This window comes from Bradysia coprophila (genome assembly GCF_014529535.1).
Source record: "Bradysia coprophila strain Holo2 chromosome X unlocalized genomic scaffold, BU_Bcop_v1 contig_35, whole genome shotgun sequence".
NCBI lineage: Eukaryota > Metazoa > Arthropoda > Insecta > Diptera > Sciaridae > Bradysia > Bradysia coprophila.
In genome coordinates, this window is record NW_023503325.1 from 459,956 (window position 1) to 483,655 (window position 23,700).

General features: G+C 34.3%; 1 protein-coding gene across 1 annotated transcript in view; it reads left to right on the forward strand.

Moving 5' to 3' along the window:
* LOC119069508 (paired box pox-meso protein) overlaps positions 1–14,799 on the forward strand; it is a 38,868-nt gene extending 24,069 nt beyond the window's left edge. The window contains exon 2 of the mRNA XM_037173586.1: positions 12,885–14,799. Coding sequence (XP_037029481.1) covers positions 12,885–13,678 — 794 coding nt within the window. The 3' untranslated portion in view covers positions 13,679–14,799. The remainder of the gene's footprint in view (positions 1–12,884) is intronic.
* The last annotated feature ends 8,901 nt before the right edge of the window (positions 14,800–23,700 follow it).

The following is a 23,700-nucleotide window of genomic DNA, read 5'->3' on the forward strand; positions in this document are numbered from 1 at the left end:
GAAGTCACAACAACACTTACAAAGACATCACTATGCAACTATTTCAACAACAAAGCATGCACACGTAACGGCGGCCGGAAAAATATATGTGAAAATCCATTTTCGGCAAATCTCTGAGAAATTCCCAAAAAATTGTTTGTACATCGGACAACTGAAATACGACATATTTTGCCAAGATTTTTGGTTGAGAAATTTCATTGTTTTCCGAATGATATACCGTGCTATCCGAGCTGAAGCTGAAACCCGAGGTACTTTTACTCATCGTGATACGAGATATCAAATTGTTTCACCTGTAAAGTATGGCGTTTTACTTTACGAGCGAGGGAAAGGGTCTTCGCTAGTGAAGGAAGGGCCACATTACCATACTAGTAAAGTAAAATTCTTTGTGCCACCGAGAATTGAAATACGACGGATTTCAATATCGATAACTAGATTGAAATGTCCAAAATTACAACACCCGTTTTCATGGCTTATTACAACACTCAAACCAGTGTTGAAATGAAATTCGTATGAGTTATTACAGCATTCGTTTTAAAAAAATGCAAAGCAACGTGATCGATTAAATTCGAAGAGTGATTGTTTACAATGAAAATTCTGAATTTTTGTGCATTTGTCTATTTCAATTCTCGGTTGGCACAAAGCATGATGTGTTACACGTATTGTAATGAGATTTTTTCAGCACACGACCGAATTTTCCTTACTCACTCCGCTCGTAAGGAAAACTTGGGTCTAGTGCTGAAAAAATCAACATTACAATACTTGTAACACAACATACTATTTCTTTACGATTAATCGTGCTTTCTCACACAGCACGAATGAAATTTGCCAGTTTCAGTTGTCCAATGCACAAAACGTTGTTCGTACCACGACAGGAAATCAGTCTTTTTAACTACAATTACTAAACCGAACTGGTGTGCATACGTTATTTTGCACCAGCTGGTCTCATACAATTCCAAATGGGACCAGCTGGGGAAAAATAACGTATGCACACCAGTTCGGTTTAGCGATTGTAGTGGTAAAATATCGCAACTTCGTCGCTTATTTACCACGTCGTTTAGGAAAAACATTGTTCCTAACTTATGCTAAAAGACTTTTCTTAGCGAATGAGAGGTTTCCAGCTCGAGGCGGAGGTATGCGTTAGAAAAATAACTATTTTGTGTCTTAAGATCATAATTTGACGTTTTGCGTCACTGCACCTTCGATCAAAAAATTCTATTTTTCACTACTTCGTATTTTCAGCCGTGAAAGTAACGCTCTCTCCGGCCGACAATGGAATTTCAAATATACTTTTTCGGACGCAATCGAATGTGCATGATGGTCGATGAAATTGTTGTAGAGTTTGGAAGGTGATATCTTGGTTAATGTTGTTATGGTTTCGTCTCATTATCCTTAAGGCACAAAAAACGTAGCTCGTAACTCGTGATGAAAGCAGAATTCGACTTTTAAGCACTCGTAACGAAAAATGCTATTCTCCAAAATATCTTTCGTCAAACAAAATTTGTGTATCAAAAATGTGTAAAAAATGTTTCGGCTAAAGTGAATTATCCCCAACGCGTTACAAAAATGTTTTAACAACGTAAACCGGCGAAAAAATTCGCGCGTCAAATAACGCATGAACGTGAACAGAAAACTCGTGCGTTCTTCCTAACTTTTCCTCATGAGTCAGTATGCCAAGGTTCAAACCTTTAAGACTGTCCGTCTGGGCTCCTATAGACAAACAAACAAACATTAATATTATAAACGAGTTATGTCAACTTCGAGGTCAACTTTTCTACAATCCACGCGTTTAGTTGTATGCGGTATGTGTTGGTAGGTTTGCTTCCTCTATTAATGAGTTTTATCGACAGGTATACTCATTTGTGTAAAATGAGCAAAACTCATTCAAAGATGCAAACTTAGCGAAATCTGGCTCTCATTCTTTCAGAACAACGGAGATATCAACTGTCAATTACATACAAAAATTCAAAATATCATACCGCTCTTTTATACCACCAAACGCGTACATCAAATAAGTCTGGAAATCAGTTTAGATAACAGATTGAAGTTTATTTTGTTTGAAGTTGAAGTATAGCATTTCGAGAGAAAATATTTTTTGGACTTTCCTGCATTTTCCTTAATTTTGCGAAAAGATTTTTTTTTAGGAAACTTCGGTCAATAGTGTCCAAGAAATGTTTTTTTTACGTCAAAGCATAGCACTGCTACTAAATTAGCCTTCAAATTTCAAATATGTATGCGTGTTCGATTGTATGTGTTGTGCGCTTTAATTCACACTAACAAATCATGACTCTTTACGAAAGTAATGCGAGGCCTTTTAAGATAGCATTAGCCTCCGAATATTTCTTATGTTCATGCTAGTATAGCAGAGCTGTGGTCAAAGTGTATGGAACCAGCAACAATTTTCAAAAATTCTTTCAGTCTGGCCTTTTCGAAACATTTTTACTTTTTCCGTTGAAATCTGCTTCCATATCAGCAGTTCAAATTCAGTTCAACGTTAATCTTTGTCCAATTAGACAACTCTGCATTAGTTACCTTATGCTTTACAAATAAAATACGTTGGTGTGGTTTCGACGCATTCATTTGCTACTTTTATAGTGTTACTCGGTCAGGGGCATTGATGGAATGAATCTTGGTTCTCATTACAACGATGTAAGCACAACAATGAGAGGCGGTTTATATTTGTGTTGGATGAATGTCAATGGCAAGAACATATGGATAGTAACACCGTCCATTCTGCAAGCTCATTTAAACAATCGATTTAAACAAATGATTCGAGACCGCGAATCTCTTTGGAGTGATTGGGAACTATAATTCTGACTAGACTATAGTTAATATTAGTTTAGGTGGAAAAGTCTCCGATTTATATAGAAAATAGACTGTGGGTCGCTCGAGGGGAAAACCACTCTTTTTTGTTGAAGTAATTAACATGATTAAATGATGATGAATTGGTGATTTACCAGCATTTGACTGGGGGAATCGTCGCAAAACTACAAATAAACGTGAAATATAGCGGTTAATCAATGTTAATCACCGATTAACCGTTTGGATTCACAAAACTTATGTTTCTGATTAACTGATTGACCATGTTAATCACAAAATAATGGTTTCCCCCTCGGGGTCGCTTAAGGTTATCTTTAGGGGAATTTAGCATTTCGTCTGTGCGTAACCGCACCACGGTACGATTACACTTTCTCATCATATAAAACTTGGGTAAACTAATTGAAAACCTGCTTATCCGTTGTTATGAGAAATTTACTTCTCTATCCAATCTCGGTTAAGCTCCACCACTTCAAAACCAACCAATTTGACCATTTCTAACGGACATTAGGGACAGCAAATTTGCTTCTTGTTATATACCGTCACAGTCACAGTCGATGTTTTTCTATGCATTTTTCCCTTGTCATTTTGAACGCTTCGTTTATATTGTTGGCTCGCTTATAATGCACAATAATTAGTACTCATTAGCAATCATTAATAGAAATGCACTTTTGTCTGTCTACCAACTGTCGAAAATTTTAGGATAGTGCCGTAGATGTAGTCATAAATGATGATATTAGCTATGAAACGGCAGAGGCTTTATTGCTTTCCACCCAGTTAACGCAGCACAGGTTCAACCAGATCCGATAGTGTTTTCCTTTTGTAAGGCACTGCTTGTAATTCTCACACAATTCAAAAAATGTCGTCGTTAGACAAAAATCAAATCTTTTTTTTGTAGCACAGGTGGTCTTTAGGTGGGAGATTTTGACAACCTTTGGGAACTTTGAACAGGCGCTGACTTCTTATTTTTTGTATCATTTCTCGAATCTAACGGCATTCCTGCCAATCGAGCCATAAAAATTATTTTCGTGCTTGTGGTTGCTCAGACTCTGTTGACGTTTTTGTTATCATGTTGAAGACTCAAACCATTTTTTTTCAGTAGTTTTTCAAACATTGAATTCTAAACCTTGATTTCCACCTACCAAATAAGTACTTAGTGTGAGAAACAGAATTGAATGTTTTGCTTTGTTTATTTGATAGCTCGCTCTCTCTCTCTCTCACGGCTCAATCACGGAGTACTTTTTGTTGAGTGAATACCATACTTAAGTTTGTATGAAATAAGCTTAAAGCTTGTAAATTACCCTAAATCACTCAAAAAGTTACCAAAGTGCTTTAAATTTCGATCCCCGGACATGAATCTCATTATGCATTACCTATCTTTGATATAGTATTTCGAGTCATATGGACAAAACAATGACTTCATATGTAGACACTATACCAATTACGAATGTTGTCGTTCAAGCAGCAGTATACCTATACCTATATATGCGTATAGTGCACTAAAAATGTGCACCAGACCGCATATAGTGTATTTGAATGCGATTTATGTAGGCATTTTAAGAGATTTTCTTTTATTTATAGTTCACCAGCGATATTCTAATATTATAGTATGTTCCTCATATAACATGCTTGTATAACACGATCGTTTCAGTTAATTTATTAACATTGGATTTAAATTGTCAAACACCTTGTCGTATAGAGGAAATTTGTTAACAATATATGTATGCGCCTCGAAAACATCCGAAAACAATTTATTTACAACTTTTTTTAACGATTTCTTTCCTACATTGCGATACACGCGAGCATTTCGTATTATGATTGATGGGATAATTATCAGGAATGCTTTTGTTTTAATGATAATCAGGCCGATTATTGCTTTATGGTTAAAGAGGCTAAACAGTTTTTACTACTTTGTCATTAGTCATTTTAAGTTTCGAATCTGTGTCTGTGTGTCTGCGTGAATGAACATAAAACATTTTTATGAATGACAATATTTTCACGACTTCATATTTACATGAATGACGATGACTTTTATGGATAACGTAGCGCTTAAAATTATGGGATTCGATTGAATACGTCTAGATGGTTTGTATAAAGCACAACGGGTGTAACGCTGAACAATAGTCATTACATGCTTTTGTGTTCCCTAGAGTCGAAAATGGCTTCAAAAAGTCACGTTTTCGTGTGAAGATTGTTGATCCGAGGCGACGCAAGTAACTGTTACATGACAAGGGATAAAAAGTTGGAAAGTCCAGTTTTTGTGTTTTATTTTATTCTGATGACTTTATTTCACTCAAATACACATTAATACAATGAAATCTTGAGGCCGATTACTTGCTATTTCTATGGGCACCAAAAATTTCTCTTTGGCAGCGGGAATACCCAAAAACCTCTTAGAATCCAGAAATTCAAGCATCAAACGTTGAACCAATTATTATTGCTTTGCAAGACCACTTGAATCTTCTATACGATCAATTAGATCTAGTTTCTTCGAATGATGAAGTTAAATCTTGTCCATTTGGAGAATCAGCTGAATCGATGATTTTTAATGATAATTCAGGAAAACTTAACTTCGTATAGCATCCAATCATGATTGCTACTCCTTCAGCATTTTTATTTATGCGATTTTACTTAGATGTTATAAATTTAAATAGAAAAATATCGCGGAGCAAAAGTTTTCACGTCATATTTCTTCAAAGGTTACCACTAGTTTTTGTGTGAAGTTTTTTAATCCGAGGGGAAGCCGAGATCAACAATCATACGAACACTTGACTTTTCAACTTTTTATCTCACGTTTTGTAATGGATTTTACATGCTACATGCGTCGAAAACCGTACTTTTCATGTTTTAAGCACTTCTTTCGACGCCCTCAGCATGTAAAATCCATTACATAACTCGGGATAAAAATGAAAAGTCTCGTTTTCGTGTGTTTATTGACCTCGGCTTCGCCTCGGATCATCAAAATTCACACGAAAACTCTACTTTTCATCTTTTTATCTCTAGTCATGTAAAATACTATTACATGTAGTGACCAAACCAATTCTCTTGTTTTCCCTAGAGATGTAATTCGCCACTTTCGACTTTTCCCTACAAAAGTAAGAAAATTTTATTGTTAGGACGACTCGTTTTAATTTTTCATCAAACCAAAATTTAATCAGCATCAATCGCATTTTGTGTAAAACGAAAACAGAGACGAATAAAAAGGCGTTTTGATGTGAAGTTTAGCATTGTTCTTCTGTTTCAGATTATTTTACATGCTTTTGTTTTCCCTAAGTTCGAAAGTGGCTTATTAACCACCTTAAAGTAAACAAGAAAATTGGTTTAGGTTTCAAAAGCATAGAAAATCCATTACATCACGGCAGAGTAAAATAAACCAGGCAGTAGCGGTTAATTTTCGAAACGTCAAATAAGGGACCTAATACACTGTATGCAAATGAACACTGACATCAAATTGAAAAATTTGATTCGCAAAAAATATAGGGCTACTAGATTATTCAAGTCCCTAGTCAAACCATCGCTACTGCCTGGTTAACTTTACTCTGTCGTGATTGCATAACTGGTGATAAAAATTGAAAGTTCTCGTTTTCGTGGGCTTATTGACATCGGCTTCGCCTTGCATCAACTAAATCCACACGAAAACTCAACTTTTCAACTTTTTATCCATTGTCGCAATACACACACACACTATTCATTTACAGCTAAGTTTTTTTTTTACCGCAAATTCTTTTAATGTTTTGCACGAAGACAATGGTGTGGTATTTAAGTGGTATTTTATGACAATATCTATGTTGAAGTAACAGAGCTTTTACCTTTAGGCGTTCAGAACCATGAACTTTTTCCAATTCGGTCTTTTGTATTCCGACTTATATTCACTACCAGAATGCTACATCTCGATCACGATATACTGAACGGGTTTTCGAACTTTGTTAACAAACATACAATTTTCTTAGTGATTTCAATATTCTTTTACGGTTCTTTTTAAACACGTTGTCGGTTATTGCGACTTGTCAACTTTAGGCACACTGGAGAGTGCTAAGAGAGTCGAGGAATACCTCCAAATAAATTTCTAAAAATCAAAAATTTGACTTTCGATTTTTAGAAAAAAAATTTCGAGGTATTCCTCGACTCCCTTAGCGGCGTGCCTAAAGTGTCTGCTCGAGCATTATCCCCTACGTGTTAATTCCTGTGGAATGGAATTCTAAGAAAAAGGTAAAAATCGGCCCGCCTTAACATGTAAAAGACGTTTAACTATGTCATACGTCAAGCACGTTCTTCCGCAACGCGATGCCACTGATTTTGTTTTTATTTGTTCGTTTGATCTTCGAATTATTTAAAGATATTTTGTGAACCGAAATAGCAACAAGTGATCATCTCAGTCCGTCTGTTTGCGAATCGAGAGTGAGAAGTCATCAAGGACTATTTTTGTGAAAACATTTTTTTTATATTTTCTTGAATTTTTTGGGGACACATTTGAAAATTGTTGGAAAGTTCTGGAAAATATTTTCCCAAAAATACTCCCTGATATTATACATTTATAAAAAAATCGATATGCTGTTGAATTACACCAACAATTATCTTATCAGGCTTCTGTTGTTAAAAATTGGACTCCATCTCTTTTTCCACTACGCTTAGTTCTCCTTCGGATTGGTAGAAATTTGTCACATGACCGTTTCTATCAATAGAAATTAATTAATTGAGAGGTGTGCTTACACTACTTGGGTCTCTGATTTTTACTTTGATTGTTTTTCGAAACCAGCATTTCACTGTTCATTGATGACGAGAAGAGTCAGGCGAGACAAAACAAGAGAGAAGACATTTTTTTCCCCGAACCACCTTTGGGTTTGTTTTGTTTCGTAGAGGGAAACGGTTAATTCGTTAATTACACCTCGCATATATGAAAAACGATGGGTTCACCTCTGGTAAACAATAGTTATTTGAGTATTTGTTTTGAACGATTGATTTTAGGCAATTTCGCGAGTTGTAGCCCGACACATGAAATAGTTCTTTACATGTTACATGCATCATGTTTCAAGCACTTCTTTTGACGCTCTCAGCATGTAAAATATATTACATAACTCGTTATAAAAAAATATATTTATTGACATCGGCTTCGCCTCGGCACAACAAAATTCACACGAAAACTCAATTTTTCAACTTTTTATCCTTAGTTATGTATAATACTATTCCATAACGAGGGATAAAACGTTGAAAAGTACAGTTTTCGTGTGAATTTTGTTGATCCGAGGCGAAGCCGATGTCAATAACCACACAAAAACGAGACATTTCAACTTTTATCCCAAGTTTTGTAATGTATTTTATATGTTTATATGTGGTAAGACTAACATTATGCATCAGCTCGGCCTCGGAGAGGGAGTTTGGGTTTATCTTTGCATCGACACATAATAAATGTTATGCACCTGTGACCTAATGTTTATTTTGACGAGAAGAATTATGATCCTTCGGCTCAATATTTCGTCACAACGAACATTTCAAAGGTTCATAATATTTATGAAATGCTTTTAAAATCGAAACCAATTCATTTGTTTTCCTTAGGTGTATAATAAGCCACTTTCGACCCTAGGGAAGACAAAAGCATGTAAACAACTATTGTTCAGTACATCTGACTTCGCTTAATTCTCGCAAGTTCACCAGCATATAATGTACACCTTATAACTGACGTACTGTCCGTACTGTCTGACTTAATGTACCATCTGATATATTAACATTGTTGCTTTTACTGTAAATACTATGTTTAAATAAGAAATTTCACGTCTGCGCTGAAGCCTCTGTGAGTGTAATTATGACAAAATCTGTCAAAATTTAATTAAAAATTTCTTTGACGTTGGTTGGTTGGTTGACATTACTCTCTTATGTAAAATTATCAAAAACTTTCAGAGCTAATTAATGCTTGTGAGCCAATTTTGGTAATGAAACTCCTCATATCGTATTAAAGATAATAATTTTATAATTTTTTGTTTTGTTTTGTAAAATAACTTATCGTATGCATGCTAACTGATCTCTATATATAAAGTAGAAAAATGTATCAAATAAAAGTTATTATTTTCTTTCCTTCTCTCTGGGGAAGATTAACAGTTTTGAATCAAAAAAAAAATTTAAGAGATAAAAATGTCGTAATGTCACGGCTATTTGGAAAAAAATTCATTTTTATTTATTACATTTTATATATTCCATCATATTATTATCGTCGTTAAAAAAAAAGTTTTTTTTTTGTTGTTGTCTTTGATTTGGTTCGTTTTTGTTAATTCGAAAAACAAACGGACCTTAAAATTGTCGTTAACGAACAGTATCGACATACTAAATTAGTATCACCAAAACATTTTTGTGTATAGTGAACATTTTATATGTTTTAATATATAATATGACGCATTAACACGAGCGATTTCTTGACTCGCTAAATTTGGCAATTTTTCTGGGTTGAACGAATATAAATTGCAATTGAGTGTCTTCTTATCTGTGCAGACAGCATTAAAGTGATTTAAATAAATCATTTAAAGAGAAAATGTGTACGGCTTTTCAAAATGGTAGCGTACTACATAGTATATTCAGTAAGTATAGTGTATGACTGTATGTATATATATACGTGTTATACTTGGAGAGATTCGTAGAATGTGTATTTTGATGAAATCCAACATGAAATTTTATTTTTAATTCGCATACAGTGTTCTATTACACAATTTAAGATGATCATACAGTTATTTTACCCACTAAAATGCGCGATTTTTTATTTTAATTCTGTATAAATATTTCGATGGTTACACTATATAGATAGGTATACACAACACGTAACGGGTTCTCGAGATACAAATTTTATTTAATTTTATGAAAAGGAACATTCTTGATGCCATTAAATTTGTGTAATTAATAAAATTTTCCATTTCATGCCAAATTGCCTATCTGTTTACCGTTTTCATTCGGCTAGAAATGTTTAGGCGAGTTAAATACGCTACATTCAGGTAGACGGTGTGGTGTGTGGAGGAGAGAGAGAGAGAGTGAGTGAGATGTCTATTACATTGTAAAATAAGTTTAAATTTCTTTTAAAAATATAAATTAAATCTCATCTACACTAAAATAAATTGAGCGATTCGGGAAAATATAATTTATGAAAATGAACAGCGTTGAACATTGAGAAGAATTTTTATTTTTTCGTTGAATTTTTAATTTAATAAAAATTTAATGATCTCTCGTAGTTTCATAAATTGAAACAATAGAGAAAATATAACGTCAGCGTAGCACTGCTTCTAGCATGAAAACTCATGTACGATTACATGTGTTGTGTATTTTTATAGATCTGATCCAAGTGCTGGTGCAGAGTGCAGTTTACTGTCCAAGTCAAACACGTCATCCACATTCAACGCTTTTTCATACATTTTGTAAACATTTTGTTTGGTTATGTTGTCTGTGTATCGAGAAACCACTCTTTTTTATTGACATAATTAACCAGTGATTAACATGATGACGAATCAGTGATTAACCGGGTGAATCGTCGCAAAACTACAATTAATCGTGAAATATGGTAGTTAATAACTGATTAACTGTGCGTCTTCACACCAATCATGTCGCTCATTCACCATGTTAATCAAAAAATAGTGATTTCCTTCTCGCTGTGGATGACGTTTGACATTTCGATGTTGCACTTGGAACAGACTTATTCAGACCAATAAATCGTAACTCTTATCTTTACGAGAAAATGCAAGTCCCAATTTGATTGCAAAGCCTCCGAATATTTCTTATGTTCATGCTAGAAGCAGAGCTGTGCAATGAACGTCAACACAAGGTATGGTCGAATGTCGAACTTTGTATGTAGCGGAGGACATAGCGATGTGTCCCGGTTTGTATGAACAGACCATACCTGTTTTACACTTTCATTGGAGCTGTGACGTCTGTCATAAAAATACAGAATATGGATTTACATTTCATGAGTATCTTAATGTTCATCTATTCCAACCAATTGATACAATTGTTATTTGCTTATCGATGGGAGAAAATAAGAGATTGCAACAAGAGCGATTTGTTTGCGGCTAGAGCAAGAAAGGGCTGTAATGCTTGATTTCCACTTACCAAAAGAGTACTAAGTGAGAATTTTTTCAATTTTTCAGCTTTGTTTACTTGAGAGCTCGCTCTATCACGTAGTTCTTTTTGTTGAGTGGAAAACATACTTAAATCGATCGATTTGGAATCTGCCATTTCCTCCCTTTGGTATACAAATAACAATTGCATCAATGCCAAGACATTCAAAAAAGTGATGGCATCACAAAGCTTATAACTAGTCAACACTAAAAAACTGATCATTTTCTCCGGAAATTCACATACATTCAACAAAATGTGTTTCTGCCGAAAAAAACACATTTTAAAATTAACGATCGAAATTTGTTAAGAATTTCATATGACTTGTAAGCAATTTTACTTCTGTTGGCAACACGATTTTCTCTACTAGTTTGACGTTTACTAGTCTATGAAATCGTTAACTTAACACTAAATGCGGAAATGTGTGGAAAAAGAGCGAAAATCACATTTTTGGGTAAAGAGACATTTGAGACCGAGATGCATAGTCTAATATTCTCCAAACCAATTGATAGGCATCTATTTATTTTCATACTAACCAATGCAAGAAAATTGAAGAAAAAATTGATTTCGGCATTCCTTATTGGTTGGAAACACTCAAATCAAAATTTACCACTAGTTAATTTCAGTAATTTCATCGGTAATTTAGATAAAATAAAATTCGGTAATTCAAATTATCAATAATTGGCCCTGATTGCTTGGCCATTCACTTCACATTATCTTACAATAAATTTACGTTTCAAGCCGAAAAACCACTTGAAAGAGTCTAGATGTTTGTAGAAAATTACTTTGGTAAAACAATTGACGGCTGGTCCGTTTCGGACAGCATTTTCTTAAATAAATTTAGTAAAGAAATCGGTGTATTTTAGAGGCACCATCGGAAAACAATTTTTTGCTTGACTAGTATACATTCGACCAAAACATTCGATGAAAAATGACTTGCGAAAACTTCGATCCCCCATTCACTAAAAGTATTTTGATGATCGGAGACTGAAAACAAGATTAAAATTAAGCTCCGAGTATCACTCATAATGTGTAAAATACGGAAAAGTTGTGATTTGTGTGAAGTGATGTTATCAAACGAGCGAAGCGAGCTGCGAAAAATGAACTTTTGAAATGCAAAACATAACTCTACCTTTAACATACATTCCACTGTTTGAACGAAATATTGTATGAACGGTCAAGTAGACTGCATTTATGTAGATGCTTCAAAAATTGGTTCACTTCGATTAAATATCTCAATAGCCGAATGGTTAGAGGTGCTGCTCGACAAGCATTGGGTTTTGGTGTCGGGGGTTTGAAATTTGGTCAGGGCACAGTTTTACGGTTAATGGTGCAGAAGGAGTGGTGAAGAAAAGTAAATCCATTTCACCACTAGTGACGAAATGGAAAAGTTGTTGAATTGCTTAACCTTGTATCGCTTGCTTCCACCCAATAATGAAAAAAGTACTCAGTTCGGTGTGACTAGTTTATTATTTATCCATTGCTTTTGGTTCATTGACGAACAATCATGGTTCGAAAACAATAAAGACAAAAAACTAAGCAAATTTCACTTGATGGAAATTGATCTCCCGTTTTATCTACTAGGTATCACAATAATAATAAATTATATTGAGAAACTCTGTTTCTTAACCTGTACGGCTATCCATCTTAATGTTCTGAGATGTGAACCTTGATCCATCTGTTATCGATTACTACGTCAAAAATAATGACAAGCTCTGGGTAATATTGTCCGTTATATAGTATTTAAGATGCATGTTAAAAATATTGAAGTACAAGATTTGAAATCAATCGATTAAAAATACTTTGATCTATGGAAGTAATAGACCCGATAATATTACTGGTCATATGCTTCCCGTCTGTGACAGATTAAAGTATATTTGGTTTTCGTATTGCGATCGTTTGTTTTGATTTTTTTTTTTACACATATCGTATCAAGTTGTTCAGTTCCACAGTCCACTCAATCTCTTCTTTTATTCTTTTCACAGAAAACCAATCTCAACAATACGGCGAGGTCAATCAACTCGGCGGTGTATTTGTCAACGGCAGACCACTACCAAATACCACTCGTATGCGGATCGTCGAATTGGCGCGGCTGGGTATTCGTCCATGTGACATCTCACGACAATTGCGCGTAAGCCATGGCTGCGTATCGAAAATCCTCGCCAGATACAACGAAACTGGATCCATTCTGCCCGGTGCAATTGGTGGCTCGAAACCACGTGTGACCACACCCAAAGTGGTCAGCTACATCAGAGAGTTGAAACAGAAAGATCCGGGAATATTCGCCTGGGAAATTCGGGATCGTCTGTTGGCCGAAGGTGTTTGTGATAAAAATAATGTGCCCAGTGTCAGTTCAATCTCTCGGATATTAAGAAATAAGCTCGGCTCGATCGGACAATCAATGGTAACGTCACATCATTCGCTGTACAATTCACTGTATTCAACATATCCGTACGGGGCAACATTGAAGACAACTTCATGCGGCAGTCCGTCACCCCCACAACCCGCCCTACAAGGTCACTGTTGGCCATCATCGCATTCTGTGTCGGACATTCTGGCCGGTGTGCATCATCAAGCGCTGCTGCGCGGTCCATGTCCAACAATGATGCCAATGCATCATCAATCCGTGCAGTCGAATTCATCACATCACAGTTTACAGCCATCACATCAGATGATCGATCCACGGAATTCACAGCAAACGTACAACTATCATATGTACATCCAAAATGGGGGCATTCAAATGCATCACGGTGGACTGGCTAGTGCTAGTGGTTTATGAGAACATTTCTTTCTTTGTGGTCTACGTAAAAAGTGCATTATTTTTAGACTGCGCGGTTCGATTCGATTTTGTGCGTAGCAAAAGGGACAGTCTCGTTTTACCAAACCAAAAACTGATCGTCGTCGTTATTTATAATTTTAAACCGAACAACTCGTGCCTTAAACTTAAAATTCACATGCCCAATGGCAATATTTGGGTCATGCAAGTGTTTCAATTATAGAGTTTAACGCAACACCAACCAGCATCCACAGATGGTATTATTGTTTAAGAAATAATTGCAAATTTTGTTTATTTTGAACATTTTATAATATTTGTTGTGTTTCCTCTCGTATATAAGTCTTATAAGTTTTAGAAGTATAAAATTGTGCAAATTGCTGGAATACTACACCTACCTTACACAATATGCGACAGCCTATATATCCGAAAAAAAACACGGTTTTTGTACGTTTCCCGATCACAATTTTCGCAATTTGAAAATATGGTTTTTTGTTTACATATTTTAACACTCCGAAGTGAGCGCGATGTGAAATGTATAATGTATATTTGTGATGTGTGTACGTGACTTTGAACGAATGGACTGTGGTTTTGATTACTTTTTATTACAATGCACACAAACACCGGATGTCGATTAGGAAATTTTTCCTGTTGTTCCATTTTTAGAAAATTCGAAAATTATTTTCTTCGACAGCCGATTGGAAAACTGGCCGGTCTCAATATCTTATTACTATGACATGGATTAGATATGAATAAGCCCCGAGGTGTAGAAGGATTCTTTTGAAAAACAGCCGATCGGAATCGGACGCATTTTCCATTGGAATTTTTCATATGTTCCCAGACAGGTATTCGACCCTAAAAGCCAAAAGCACTTTCAAAAAAATTCTTTGAAGCTGTGTGGCTGGTCGGAGGGGTTCAAAAACCGAAAACATGGACTTCTCTTACAGAAATTCCTCCAGTTACTTGAAACGTATAATGTCGTTTGGGGTGTCATTAGAAAGGTAGTTGCATGTACTTCCGGGGAAAATAGGGTCTTATAGTGTTTAAAATTCATCCACACTGATATATGTGCACTGTGCAGTTGTAGTTTTCAACCGAAAAAAGACAGAAAACTCACACTTTTCTTACAGAAATTTCTCTTTAGAAAGGTAATTTTATATTGTTTCAGGGTTTCAGGGGGTTTGGAAGCGTCTTTGATGAAATATGAGAATTGGAAATGTTTAAGTGCTTATATTTCATCCAAGATGCTTCCAAACTTCCATAATACCATATATGCCCTGAAACAACATAAAATAAAACACCCCACACGACCTTGTTCGGCTCGTGTACATCGAGAAATTTCTATAAGAAAAGTGTAAGCTTTCAGTCCTTTTCGGTTGAGAACTACAACTACACATATCTCAGTGTGGATGAATTTTAAACCCAATAACACCAAGCTTGCCTTGGAAGTTCATGCTATTACCTTTCTAATGACACCCCACACAAATTTCGCAAGTTTTCGGTTTTTGACCATTGATTAACCAGGTCATTTAACTTGGTGAATCACGGTAAATCACTGTTTTAATTTTTTGGTAAATCAAAGTGATTCGTACATAATATTACCTCCGCCCATATAACCTTGTATAAGCCGATTGAGAATGTAATCGTTCACTACCTACTAGTATTTGTATTCGAGCATGTTACTCAGAAATCTACGTAATGAACATGTGGATTTAAATTGAAAGGCTGGTATTAGCTTTTCATAATTTAGATCGTTCGAAATTCAGATTTTATAAAGGCGGCCAATAAGGGAGTATGATGGTTCGGTGGATCGAAATGGAAGTGGTCCACAAAAAGTTCTTGTCTTCCCCAGATGTCAAACATTGATTTTAAAAAATTCTGAGGAATCATTCACAAAACCGATGGGGTAAAATTGTCGAGTTTTGGTGTGCCCATGTATTTCGACCTCTCTACCAAAAAACAGTCGTAACAATCGTCGACTTGAAAATTCTTAAATCGATAGACAACGCCGATAGAGGAAAATTCTCGAGATTGATCAAAATTCTCCAATTAGGAATTTCAGAAATTTTTAAGAATTTCAATAATTTGAATTCTTGAAAATGCTATCAATCAAAAATTCAAAAATTTTCAACATTCAGTTCTTGAAAATTCCCAAAATTTTTGAAAATTCTCGTAATTTTCGAGATCCTGAAAATAGATCCTGCTTCCAAGCAGGCAGACATGTCCATCATTGAACCAACTTAATAGTCTTTTATTCGTCCGACACATTGATCGACTTCGAAGGGTTAATTGAGGCATTAAAGGGAAAGTAACAGTTAACCCTTTCGAGTTAACTCTAATTGATTTTATTTTTCATTTGTTCTTATAAATCAGCCCCCTATTGCAAGCTTCAACACAAACATTTTACTACATTTCGTCTGAGAATATCTAACGCACGTCTGAATGTCTAACGCTTCAAACGGCCATGCTCAAGAAGGGAAATATGCAAGTGTTTAATGCCACATTAATGTCAAAAATGCCTAACTTTCAATCAAGCATTCTTCTGAAGCATTAACGTTCTCAGCAAAAATAACATCTCTCTAAATTGCAAAAAAAACCTAACCAACCGCAAGCAAACTACACTGCTGATGTTAGAGATCGAACAAATTATTGAAAGTAATTTTATGCAAAATTAAAGTTTTTGGCAATCGTTGCCATTATAACACATAATTCATTTCAATCCAATCAAATCAAATTAAATTACATTTCTATTTGAATCGTAAAACGTTTTGTGGTAGAGAACATGCAGAAACGACGAAAATACAAAAGCGTTCACGTGCAATGCGCGCGTATATAGAAATATGACGGTTTTCAACACACAGGATATTCATGTGATTGTAATCTGAATGAATGCTCAAATCGTATTATAATAATTCGTGTTCGGTATACCTTGTCATGTGAGCTTTGAATGTACTTAAAAAACAGGTAAAGCTGCGCTGGAGTCGCAAAATGTGTCTATGTGTCTACTAACCTGCCATCCCGTGTTATCTTGTGTCAAAATCAATTTCTATAAAAATCAAACTCAGTCACTGATTCTCATTGTCTGCATCACTAGAAAAGGTTTAACCACCTAAAAATACGCACCATGTCAAAAGCAACATGATTGACTCACAATTGCAAGCCTTGAGCTTTCGAGTTTCTAAATAAAAAATTTGATGTTCGAAAGCTCGCAAAAGCTACGATAATAAAAAATTAATCTCTTCGTGTCGACGTAACCAGACAGATATCCAAATAATATAAACTTTGAAGTCAATGCAAAACTTCAACGGATCAGACAAACTACGGTTTCCTTAATTCGGGTTTAAGTTCAAGCAAAGAACCTCCATGCCTCCCTCTAAACTTTAGAGTCTAAAGTGCACATATTTTTCTAAATGATTCTGCTCATAGAAAAATTATGAAATGGCTGCAGACCCTCATCTTCCATTTTTGATTAAAACCGTTTTAAAGACCATGGATTTGATTGTAACTTTAAGATGCGAAACTGCGAGGCGCTCAAAGCAACTTGACAACTTCTTACGCTTTGCTTTCAATGCTTCAGACGTTTTTTTTTCTTCAATATTTGTTAGGTTTTTTCGCCCTAATGTTGAAAAAGTGCTAAAGCAAGTCGACTGGTCCAAGGTAAATATAGTGTGGCTGTAATGTGTGGCATTACCTCTACACTCCATTTTACCTTGGGTATGTCGGTCTTTTGAGAGGACATCTCTGAAATTTGCATTTGCTGTTACATACAAAGTTCTCCCATAGTCAAATGAACAAAAATGTTGATACTCATGCAGTTCTTGTGAACTTGTCAGTGAACATAATTATTATATGTTATGGATGGGTTATACATTTGTATCATCCATCATCGTATAACATTAGCGAATTATAAGAAAAATGACATTCGATTTAATTAGCTAGGATGATTTTCCTTTCAATTTATCAAAACAAATCAAAATAATTAATTTACATCGTTGTCCTATTTGAAACACAGACAAATCAATGAAATTTCACTTTTCTTATAATTCGGTATTGTTACATGTCCAGTTTTTCACTTTAACTTTTCATTTCTTCACTGTTTCTTCCTGCATCCGAAGAGGTTAATAAACTCAGTTTATATGTGGGTTCTGCTCTAATCTGAATCCTGCTCTAATTTGCATAAGTAACTATAGTCTTTAGTGCAAATTATTTGTAGTTGATTTTTCATAGTTAAGTCTTTTTTGGAAATTATTTCTAAAATTATTTATTTATTGTCACTTTTTCGAGTTAAGTCTCTTATTAAATTTTTTTATTTAGAAGATAAGTTAAGTTCCTTATGCAAATTAGGGCAGAATCAGGCAAGGGATGTTTTCGTAAAAACATTTTTCAATTGTTTCCATAGTTTTGCATTACTACCCTAATTTACATAGGGGACTTAACTCTTTTTTCATAAATAAAAAATGTAATAAGAGACTTAACTCGAAAAAGTGACAATAAATAATTTTCAGAAAATACTTAACTTTGGAAAATGTTTGAACATAATTTGGATAATGAACTTAGCTTTGGAAAACCATTGAAAATAATTTGTAAAAAGTATTTTTGAAAGTTAATTGTTGAAAAGACTTAAGTCGAGAAAAAGTGACAACAAATAATTGGCACAAAAGACTTAAGTCCCTTATGGAAATTAGGGCAGTAATTAGGGTTATATTTTGCAAACAAAGTTTTCGGTTTTACCTTCTCTCTTTATTTACTTTGCACACTGATCTATGTGTCTGGATCTCGTCTTCATTTTGTTATAATATAAATTTTTCTTTTCTTTTAATCAAGCTAAAAAAACGCTGATTTACTTCCAAGCATTGTTTGTCCAATTGGATCTCATTTTGTTTTTTTGAATGTTGGGACGATTTATAAATTTATTTAAAAAACAACTTAATTAATTTTATTTTATAAGTGTAGTGTAGACATAAAATTGGATGATCTTTTAACGAATCAGAAGTATACCTTTTGTAAAAAACCATTTTATAAACTATAAATAGAAGAATGGATGAAAATTGTCGTAAGTTTGTTCTAAAAAAATGAAATATTTTATTAAAAATTTAGTGCCTAAATATGAAATGTTTTACGAAATAAATAAATTAATCAATTATATTTTCAGAATCGAAAACATTGTGAATGTTAAAAGTAAAGCATAAAATATAAATTAATAAAACAAAAAAATTTATTTAAAAAAAACGAAAGATTTTTTTTTTCCCTGATCATGAACCTTAAACTCCAACAGCATAAACTGGTGATATGGAATAATTTTCCCAGCATATCATTTAATAATTAAAATAAATTAATTTTCCACACTTCACACTCATAATTGATGAAACATAAAACTGACATCTGCAAGTCTAATATATCACATCAGAACGATATTACAAATTGTATATATATCGTAATACCCTTTTCACCACAAATATTTTCCATCATTAAACTTTTATAACTCGAACAATAATTTTTTTGGAAGAATTCCATGCAATACGCAAGAGCAAAAAAAAACAACCAAACACTGCTCTCTATTCCTCGAAAACACGATCGAACGAACAAAAAATTGTCATGCCCTTTTTTCGGGTCAAATCGAGGAAAAACCGATCTTATTCAAAGGCCTCAGTGTTCAAATGAGCCGAAATGGGAAAAAAAAACATGTTGAGCATGTTTATGGTAAATGTGCTTGTACGTTCATCCCACTTCCTTTTCAATACTTGTAATATACGAGCGTGATCAGAGTGTTTTGTGTTATGATTCGGTTTCTTCTCATTAATCTAAATATGGGTAACCGTGCAACAAGTAGCACGAACACGAAAGTAAAATTTCACTTAACAAATTCGAAATAAGATTTGTTTTACCTTCAAATAGTGCAATTAGAGGCCAGTGAGTGTAAAAATACCGACAGCCTAGTGTAACATCACTGGCTCCGAGGCCCCCTTCCAGTTACGAGCTCTCAAATTGAAAAACGAATGATACAGCTTTCTTTTTCTTAACCAATACTCTCTCTAGCAAACAAACTACATTTATTAAAGTGGTAAAGACGTTCGTGAGTCTGTTCACTTTAGGCCTTATGAAGAAGCAGGCTTTCTCAAACCTATTTTACCGTAATTAGATTTTTTAAGATAGTTTGTTTGCTAGAGAGTGTATTGTCTTAACAAATTCAACAAGTTTCACTTTGAAGTATTAGATTCGGTTTACACTGAGTGTATGAAACGGCATTCACCTAAATCTATTAAATGAATAACACTTTCGCGTTAAACAATTAAATCAGAAAATATAGAAATGTTTTATCACACTAGTGCGGAAAAATCTCTATTTTGATATCAATTTTGATATCAAAATGACACATAAAAAATTTACATTTTGAAATCAAAGTGAAAAAAATCATTTTTGCAGCTGCTTGATCGCTAAACTCAATTCAAACATATTACTATCCAAGGGAAGATATCAAATTACACTAGGCACACAATCTGTTTCCATCATAGCAGAGGTAATACATAAAACATAAAATGTCATACCCATCTATGACCAAAATATATTTTGACCTCACGCCTTTCGAATAACCATTATTCTGTATGCCTCTTCCTCACATCATCGGCAGTTTTCAACTTTACCGTTTGCAATATGACACTAACAAACGAAAGACTCTTCTGTCATCGTTTTAGATACTTGATCAAAAACAAAGGGCATGTAAATGTGCGTGAAAATTGATACACTAAAAGGCTACGAATGAATATAAAATAACAAAAAAAATCGTTCAAATTGAAAATTTCACAGGACAACAGAAGTTCACATATATACGGAAATATTAAGATTTTAATGTTTGAGAAAATAGATTAATGCGTTCAACATGCAAGAGGACCTACAACGTTGTTCAAATAAGATGCGAACAGAGATTTAAGGATTTTTTTGTTATTTGCTGTAAAATGATATAATTTCAACCGTTCAGAAACAACTCGACTTCTGTGATCTGTTATCGACAACGACGTTATCGACAATAAACGATGAAACTAAGCTTAGTGTTCGGTATCATTATCATTTGGTAACTCGAGAAGAATCTGATTTTACAATTGGTATTGGGTAAGTCAGCTGCCAAAGAAGAAATTCGTTTGTCGCCATTGGCATTAGAAAAATAATTATAAAACAAAAACATAGCTAACGCCGACCCGTACGAAACACCTATTCGTGTCAAAAGCCTTTAATGTGGAACTCTTCAGTTCTCTTACTTCATATTCTTCTCTACTGAAAAGCTATTCGCCCTTGAAAATCACTTACATTATCCACTCTTTGCCTAGTTATCATATACAAATAAATTGCCGGAGGCAATATAGACAGCACCGTACGAAGTCATCTTTCATAAATTCCTATTTAAACATCTATATACCGCTATATTTACCTATATTTCACTATAAATAAACATTCCACAGATGAATATGCTATTATATAGCTCTATATGCCTGTATATAGCTCTATATGCCTGTATATAGCTATTTATGCCTGTATATAGTTATATATAGATGTCCATATATGGAATGCCTAAAGCACCCCACACACATAACCAATTAATTCTATGTCAACAGAAACTCTCTAAGTACCATTTTTCCCACTTTGTATCACTTTTACTAAAATACAATATGGCAGCCGGCAGCCATTTTGTTAGGACCAGCTCCCAGCTCCCAGCTCTAGAACCTGAGCATTTCATGTATTTTTATTGGACTTTTTCCTTTTTTATTGTATTTTTGTCATTTTGAGGTAATTAGATGACGTCCTAACACTTAAAATCAGTTCTTGTTAGTCAATTAATATCTGAGCCCTAGAAGTCTGATCTCAAACACATTTTTTCTGGGATTCCAACAATATAAAGTTTTCAATGATCACGCTATTTTTATGCTACAAATATTTGTTAGCCCTGCCATCAACATAATTTCTTCTCTAACGTAATTTTGGTTTCTAGAATTGTGTGTTAGTCGAAGGGAAAACTACGCGAGCAAATACTGGGACAGGTGCTATTGGTGATCAATAGAAGGAAATAGTGCGTCAATAGATGCATCATTGCTCATTATGCACCAATGGAAGTAGGTGAAACAGAGTTTCCGCGCGTAGTTTCCCTTTCGATGTGAGTCCCGTCGTCGATCTTTTACCAGCTTAGTTGAGTAATTCCGGCGTATTCTGTGACTTCTTACATTTCTAGGACTCGAAAAACATGCGCGTCGGTTCAGGGGTTCAGTAGCTATTTGACTTTTATAGTAATTTATGCAACCGAGGTGCAAAGTACATTATTAGGCTCTAGATGTGTAAATATGGCTCGGGGCCGGAGGCCTTGTATCTGGTATCTGGATACGAGATATCAAATTACTTAACTTGGAACTATAATATACTATTATACAAATCGCCCTGAAAAGAACCTGAATGAACCACATAGGAATCGAAACAAATTCATTGAACCCCAAATGGAAAGATTTAATTTGTCTAAGTAATTTGTTAAATCTAAAATCAGAAATATTGGATTACGTTTCGTCAAAAAAAAGAAGCTGGATTTTCAGCTAAATAATAATATTAATGAAATTGAAAATCATCGACTTAATAAAACATAAAAAGTACAAGAAATTCCATAAATGCCAAGGACTTCAATAGCAAACACCGAAAGTGTTTGTGAAACTGGAAACTCTAATATGAACACGACGACACACACATGTGCGAGCACATTTTTCAATAAATCATCTTTTTTACATTAATGTTCGGTTCGGAAAGAAAACTGATTTATTGGTTGAGTTAAGGCATTATGATTCCAATTTTTTTGTTTTTTGTTCGAGGGATTTATGGGGGAAGAGAATTGAATTGATTTTGTAGCTTCCCGATGATTAGTGTTTTAACTGTTTGATCAGTTTAATTTGAGTCTACAATTTTCGACCAAATTTTATGATCTTGGTCCTTCGAGAACTTGACTTGAGACATTTGTAATCAAACATTTTTTCATGACTTTTTACTGCGTGATACACTGAACGAACATGTTTCATTAACAACCTCGGGTACTTGAGAATTTAAAAAAAAATCGTAAATAATCAATGGCAATAACCTGATAAGATACTGGATTGGTGTTGGACGTGTGTATTAAAATACACCTCTCGTAGACCTCGTCACAACAATTCCAAAATTGAATTAAATTCGAAAAATTAAAAAATGTATGAAAATGATGAGATTGATAAACGTGTATTTATAGTGGACCTCTTTATCTGTTGGGTTTTTTTTGGGATGAGTGCAAAAATATTGCACACGAAACCTACAATTTGATAAATATCAGTACCATCCATTGTCTCTACTTTTTCTTAGTTTAAGTTATCATTTTCAGTTACAGTTTCAATATGAATTCCTTTAATAAATCCGGTTTGAAACGACCGATTTTTTTACTTTGACAAAAGAGTTTTCTCTCAACAATCATTATATAATAATAGACGTGTATACATGATTATGTGGGTGCGGTAAAACATCTTGCAAATCATTTATCGCACTAGTTCGATATAATACGTTCATATGACACGCAAGCAAGCTATGTAAGTATCGAATTCGATCACTGAATTGTCTACTGCAATGTCGAAATATTCATAATTGGTAACCCGCTTCAGTATCTGAATTAAGTAAACTTACACACTGAATACATTGTAGTGGATGTTACACATATCAGTGCACAAATTGACACAATTTGTACTGTAGAAGGTGTCTCGTTTCATGTATGTGTGGAATGTGCTAGTATAGTTAACGATGTTTTTTTGCATGAAAATAATGAATCTTTTGACTAAAATTGTGTTAATTTGTGGTGATTTTGACACATTAGGAAATGGGGGTTTTGCGCACACGATGTGTTGTTGAACTCGCTTCGCTCGACAAGTCACAATCCCACTCACTAATCAGTTAGCAAAATAGGTATTGAAGAAAATTTGTAAAATTCAGATCGTTCTTTATAAAAGTCTTTACTTCAACCCATCGATATAATATACTGTAGA